This window comes from Gigantopelta aegis, chromosome 13, assembly GCF_016097555.1.
Source record: "Gigantopelta aegis isolate Gae_Host chromosome 13, Gae_host_genome, whole genome shotgun sequence".
Lineage (NCBI taxonomy): Eukaryota > Metazoa > Mollusca > Gastropoda > Neomphalida > Peltospiridae > Gigantopelta > Gigantopelta aegis.
In genome coordinates, this window is record NC_054711.1 from 12,754,441 (window position 1) to 12,761,952 (window position 7,512).

At 34.9% G+C, this 7,512-nt stretch overlaps 1 protein-coding gene across 1 annotated transcript in view; it reads right to left on the reverse strand.

Annotated features, from left to right (window-relative positions):
* The window catches only part of LOC121387134 (multiple epidermal growth factor-like domains protein 10), a 21,200-nt gene extending 16,839 nt beyond the window's left edge, over window positions 1–4,361 (reverse strand). The window contains exons 1-3 of the mRNA XM_041518158.1: window positions 4,340–4,361; window positions 1,071–1,199; window positions 518–670 (exon numbers count right to left, since the gene is read on the reverse strand). Coding sequence (XP_041374092.1) covers window positions 518–670; window positions 1,071–1,199; window positions 4,340–4,361 — 304 coding nt within the window. The remainder of the gene's footprint in view (window positions 1–517; window positions 671–1,070; window positions 1,200–4,339) is intronic.
* Between the last annotated feature and the right edge of the window lie 3,151 nt (window positions 4,362–7,512).

Below are 7,512 nucleotides of genomic sequence, written 5' to 3' on the forward strand. Positions count from 1 at the left end.
AGAGTCGAATGGGATTTTAGCAAAATAGACTCCCGAGGAAATCTTTTATCAGATATTTTATCCTTCTTACACCGCTAGAAAGACGACTGTCATTCCCAGATTAGTTTCGTAAATCAAAACTAGCACCGGACAGAGCTTATTAGAATAAGTACTATTGTGATGACATACACTCATGAATCACTGTCATATCAGCTGTTCGCGAAAGGTAAGCATATCCTTCTCTGAAAGTGGCATCTGCCATGAGTGCTACCACCACATCATGACTTTGGTAAAAAGAACAATAGTCACCACAAATGGTCACCATGACAAGAATAGGGGTAGGTCATGCCAGATCTAAATCGAATGGCAATAAGACCTTATTTCTATCCAGTATATATCAGGTAATTGTCATTGCTCAGTCATGTTGCTTGTTGTTATTTATCTTAATATTTGCGAATAAACCATATATATATATATATATATTACTTAAAATAGCATCTGTACAGAACAGACTAAGACGTTTTAGTGTAGATCTTACTCTCTGTACAGTCTTTCTCCATCCATCCTGCTGTACATCCGTTGTCACACTGTCCAGTCACTTTGTTACATGAGGAGTTAGCACTTGATTCATCACAGTGTCTGCTCAAGCAAGATTTCTCACATAGAGGACCATAGTGATCAGAATCACACTCTGAAAACATAAAGTAAAAATATTCATTTTATCTTCAAGCATATTTTAGGATGAAGAAACCGCATAGGGATTAGAAAAAAATGAATAGCAGATGAAAAGTAACATTCAAATAGATAAATTGAAATAAACAAACTAATTACATTTCTATAATTAAGCCTATAACAAATCACAACTGTCGACAACGAAACTTAACTCAGATTAACGCAAGTTTTGCACAAATTAACATAGCATTTTATGCAGTACTCTATAAATTACTGTTTTCAAACATATGCGTTATTTTTGGAACTAAAGCTGATTGTTGAGTCTAACATTAAGCGTTTACATTAATTTATAAAGAACCATGCACGTGCTACTGCAGTTTTAATCCTTTTATACGTGCATTTTATAAATTATACCATACCACTGCAAGTTATCCCAGTCCAGTTTTGTTGACATCCTCCTGTGCATACTCCAGTTATGTAGTCACACGGTCCATCCCGACAGTGACAGAACAAGGTGCAATTATCACCGAAAGTTCCAAAAGCACAGACTAAAAACAACATTTAAGAAATATTCTATATTAAGTACGTTCTGGTTAACGATACGACTAGAGCGCATTGATTAATTAATCATCCGCTATTGGATGTCAAATATTTGGTAATTATGACTTGTAGTCGTCAGACGAAACCTGCTACATGTGTATATTAAGTATTCAATCGAAATATGTCTGCGATACTGTGATTGTAACTGCATGTATCGCGAGATATTACGTTACTATCAGCCTGAACAGAAACAACGAAGTGTCATTTTTTCACTCAACATTACAAATGCTTGAGGTCAAGCTACAAACTTTATGTTTTAATTATAATATGATAAATATTGTGCATGTTATCAGTTTTTGTTAATACAATATTGTGGTACACATAAAATGCCTCACACAGTGAACTCCAGTTATTAGAAATATCTACAAAGTTATCGTCTGCTACGCTGAAATTAGACCTATCAAAGTTAGATGATATGCCACGTGTATCTTATACTGAACAATAGAGATATGGACGACTGGTTGGGTTATCTCTTCACAGCAAAGTTAGTTTTAGTAATTTCTGGTGGGGGCCTGTTAACATCCACATTTACATTTAGTACAAATCAAGGCAGTTTGTTGGTGTTAAATGTTATGCAAATATATAATTGAAAGTGAAGTAAAGTTTGTTTTATTTAACGACCCCATTAGAGCACATTCGGTTTCTTATCTTATCATCGGCTATTGGACGTCAAACATATGGTCATTTTGACACTGTTTTTAAGAGGAAACCGCTGTCGCCACATAGGCTACTCTTTTACGATAGGCAGCAAAGGATCTTTTATTTGCGCTTCTCACAGACAGGATTGCACAAACCATGACCTTTGTTGAACCAGTTATGCATCACTGGTCGGTGCAAGTGGTGTACGCCTACCCATTGAGCCTTGCGGAGCACTCACTCAGGGTTTGGAGTCGGTATCTGGATTAAAAAATCCCATGCCTCAGAGATGGGGCGATTACTTGACAAAAGTAATCGATTACGATTACGATTACTTTAGAATGTCACGATTACGGTTACGATTACGATTACAAGATAATTGAAAATAATCAATTATGATTGCGAATACATTGTCTAGTAATCATGATTACAATCATGATTACCTTTCCACAAATCTACACAAATAATGAAATGATGTTACCACTATGAAGTTATGCACTTTATTTTACAACCATACCGATTTCATTGATTGAAAGCCATAATAGATAATTTTGGATTATTTATTAAATTATTTCAAACATTTATAAACGTATGTATACTGCAGGGAGGGAATCAGTTTCCCAAACCAGATTCATTATTCTTAAATTTGGATTATTGACGAAAAGGTACCCATAACCATAGGTATAATTATTGTATCAATGCATAACATATATATTTTGTTATATTATTGAAATAAGCCATAATTAGTAATTGCAAACTGTCTGATGACCATTACTTGTTTTGTTTTTTATTGTTTGTAGAACGTATACCATTTAATACCTTCCACAAATTAAAATAAATTATTATAATATTTTAAATCTATAAATGAAGAAATAAAGAACGAAAGAAAAGAACAAACATGTAAATAAATAATTAAACTGATATTTGCATACATATTCATGTGCACAAGTTGCTCATTGCATTTAATTGTTGACATTCTGAAAATGACTATTATTAATGAATCGATTTGCAGTCATGCTTGCTTTTGTGCCATATTATAAGGATCCAATTGTATCAGTGAAAATTACAAGTATATTGGTCTAGGTGTGTGATTATTTTGGTATCATTAGAAGCGCCGCGTTTCCTAGAACATCTATTAAAATCAGCTTTCGGTAATTTTTATCAGACGTATTAATATTTTAAGCTATTTTAAAGGAAAATAAACCAAGGTTTATCGTGATAGACTACTTTCAACTGGGTGTTTGTTTAATTAGTTACGTTATTTGTGGTTGTGTCTGCGACAGGGTGAGGATCACTGCCCATGGAATCAAGCTTGATACGACTGGCTGGCTGCCCGTCTGCACTCGTAACAACTAACAAAAGAAAAGAAAGTTTGCCACGGTACCATTAGTGGACTTTCACACCTGTGACAAAACGAGATATTGTTAAGCGTTTCTTAGTTGAATTCAGACCCGTGATAACGCTGTATATGCATTCAGAGGAAAGCAAGTGTTTTAATATATACTACTCAAAAGAATTTAAGGGTCAAAAATTTATAACCAAATAAGTTTCAGAGTGTATTAGATTGATGATGTAAACTACACCAAAAATTTAATTTATTGTTCCATATTTACAAAAAAAAACCCCACAAATAAACGTCACTGTATAACAAGAAAGTCACATGACATGCTGTCAAAGTTGAAGGTTGTCAAACATGGATTTTACACATTAGAACATTCGTTTAATAGTGTGTGAATCCACCCCTGGCGCGAATACACTTGACACATCGTTGCCTGATGCTGTTGATCAGACGTCTGAAGAACTCTTGGGGAATGGCCTGCCACTCTGCCATAAGAAGTTGACCCAGATAATGAAGGTTGGCCGGAGGGGCATGGCTATCCCGAACGGCTCCTGCAGGGCATTCCATGTGTCCCCAAGCACCATCTCCAGACTGTGGGACCGTTACCAGCAACATGGATCAACACGTGACTCCATAGATCCGGTCGACCACGGGTCACTACCCCGGGCAGGACCGCTACATCCGGGTACGCCACCTTCGGGAACGATTGACTACTAGCACCCTCCAGAGCTTATTAGCAATAAGTACTATTGTGATGACATCCGACTCATGAATCACTGTCATATCAGCTGTTCGCGAAAGGTAAGCATATCCTTCTCTGAAAGTGGCATCTGCCATGAGTGCTACCACCACATCATGACTTTGGTAAAAAGAACAATAGTCACCACAAATGGTCACCATGACAAGAATAGGGGTAGGTCATGCCAGATCTAAATCGAATGGCAATAAGACCTTATTTCTATCCAGTATATATCAGGTAATTGTCATTGCTCAGTCATGTTGCTTGTTGTTATTTATCTTAATATTTGCGAATAAACCATATATATATATATATATATTACTTAAAATAGCATCTGTACAGAACAGACTAAGACGTTTTAGTGTAGATCTTACTCTCTGTACAGTCTTTCTCCATCCATCCTGCTGTACATCCGTTGTCACACTGTCCAGTCACTTTGTTACATGAGGAGTTAGCACTTGATTCATCACAGTGTCTGCTCAAGCAAGATTTCTCACATAGAGGACCATAGTGATCAGAATCACACTCTGAAAACATAAAGTAAAAATATTCATTTTATCTTCAAGCATATTTTAGGATGAAGAAACCGCATAGGGATTAGAAAAAAATGAATAGCAGATGAAAAGTAACATTCAAATAGATAAATTGAAATAAACAAACTAATTACATTTCTATAATTAAGCCTATAACAAATCACAACTGTCGACAACGAAACTTAACTCAGATTAACGCAAGTTTTGCACAAATTAACATAGCATTTTATGCAGTACTCTATAAATTACTGTTTTCAAACATATGCGTTATTTTTGGAACTAAAGCTGATTGTTGAGTCTAACATTAAGCGTTTACATTAATTTATAAAGAACCATGCACGTGCTACTGCAGTTTTAATCCTTTTATACGTGCATTTTATAAATGATACCATACCACTGCAAGTTATCCCAGTCCAGTTTTGTTGACATCCTCCTGTGCATACTCCAGTTATGTAGTCACACGGTCCATCCCGACAGTGACAGAACAAGGTGCAATTATCACCGAAAGTTCCAAAAGCACAGACTAAAAACAACATTTAAGAAATATTCTATATTAAGTACGTTCTGGTTAACGATACGACTAGAGTGCATTGATTAGGAAATCATCCGCTATTGGATGTCAAATACATATAATAACTTTGGTAATTATGACTTGTAGTCGTCAGACGAATCCTGCTACATGTGTATATTAAGTATTCAATCGAAATATGTCTGCGATACTGTGATTGTAACTGCATGTATCGCGAGATATTACGTTACTATCAGCCTGAACAGAAACAACGAAGTGTCATTTTTTCACTCAACATTACAAAAGCTTGAGGTCAAGCTACAAACTTTATGTTTTAATTATAATATGATAAATATTGTGCATGTTATCAGTTTTTGTTAATACAATATTGTGGTACACATAAAATGCCTCACACAGTGAACTCCAGTTATTAGAAATATCTACAAAATTATCGTCTGCTACGCTGAAATTAGACCTATCAAAGTTAGATGATATGCCACGTGTATCTTATACTGAACAATAGAGATATGGACGACTGGTTGGGTTATCTCTTCACAGCAAAGTTAGTTTTAGTAATTTCTGGTGGGGGCCTGTTAACATACACATTTACATTTAGTACAAATCAAGGCAGTTTGTTGGTGTTAAATGTTATGCAAATATATAATTGAAAGTGAAGTAAAGTTTGTTTTATTTAACGACCCCATTAGAGCACATTCGGTTTCTTATCTTATCATCGGCTATTGGACGTCAAACATATGGTCATTTTGACACTGTTTTTAAGAGGAAACCGCTGTCGCCACATAGGCTACTCTTTTACGATAGGCAGCAAAGGATATTTTATTTGCGCTTCTCACAGACAGGATTGCACAAACCATGACCTTTGTTGAACCAGTTATGCATCACTGGTCGGTGCAAGTGGTGTACGCCTACCCATTGAGCCTTGCGGAGCACTCACTCAGGGTTTGGAGTCGGTATCTGGATTAAAAATCCCATGCCTCAGAGATGGGGCGATTACTTGACAAAAGTAATCGATTACGATTACGATTACTTTAGAATGTCACGATTACGGTTACGATTACGATTACAAGATAATTGAAAATAATCAATTATGATTGCGACTACATTGTCTAGTAATCATGATTACAATCATGATTACCTTTCCACAAATCTACACAAATAATGAAATGATGTTACCACTATGAAGTTATGCACTTTATTTTACAACCATACCGATTTCATTGATTGAAAGCCATAATAGATAATTTTGGATTATTTATTAAATTATTTCAAACATTTATAAACGTATGTATACTGCAGGGAGGGAATCAGTTTCCCAAACCAGATTCATTATTCTTAAATTTGGATTATTGACGAAAAGGTACCCATAACGATAGGTATAAATATTGTATCAATGCATAACATATATATTTTGTTATATTATTGAAATAAGCCATAATTAGTAATTGCAAACTGTCTGATGACCATTACTTGTTTTGTTTTTTATTGTTTGTAGAACGTATACCATTTAATACCTTCCACAAATTAAAATAAATTATTATAATATTTTAAATCTATAAATGAAGAAATAAAGAACGAAAGAAAAGAACAAACATGTAAATAAATAATTAAACTGATATTTGCATACATATTCATGTGCACAAGTTGCTCATTGCATTTAATTGTTGACATTCTGAAAATGACTATTATTAATGAATCGATTTGCAGTCATGCTTGCTTTTGTGCCATATTATAAGGATCCAATTGTATCAGTGAAAATTACAAGTATATTGGTCTAGGTGTGTGATTATTTTGGTATCATTAGAAGCGCCGCGTTTCCTAGAACATCTATTAAATCAGCTTTCGGTAATTTTTGTCAGACGTATTAATATTTTAAGCTATTTTAAAGGAAAATAAACCAAGGTTTATCGTGATAGACTACTTTCAACTGGGTGTTTGTTTAATTAGTTACGTTATTTGTGGTTGTGTCTGCGACAGGGTGAGGATCACTGCCCATGGAATCAAGCTTGATACAACTGGCTGGCTGCCCGTCTGCACTCGTAACAACTAACAAAAGAAAAGAAAGTTTGCCACGGTACCATTAGTGGACTTTCACACCTGTGACAAAACGAGATATTGTTAAGCGTTTCTTAGTTGAATTCAGACCCGTGATAACGCTGTATATGCATTCAGAGGAAAGCAAGTGTTTTAATATATACTACTCAAAAGAATTTAAGGGTCAAAAATTTATAACCAAATAAGTTTCAGAGTGTATTAGATTGATGATGTAAACTACACCAAAAATTTAATTTATTGTTCCATATTTACAAAAAAAACCCCACAAATAAACGTCACTGTATAACAAGAAAGTCACATGACATGCTGTCAAAGTTGAAGGTTGTCAAACATGGATTTTACACATTAGAACATTCGTTTAATAGTGTGTGAATCCACCCCTGGCGCGAATACACTTGACACATCGTTGCCTGATGCTGTTGATCAGACGTAC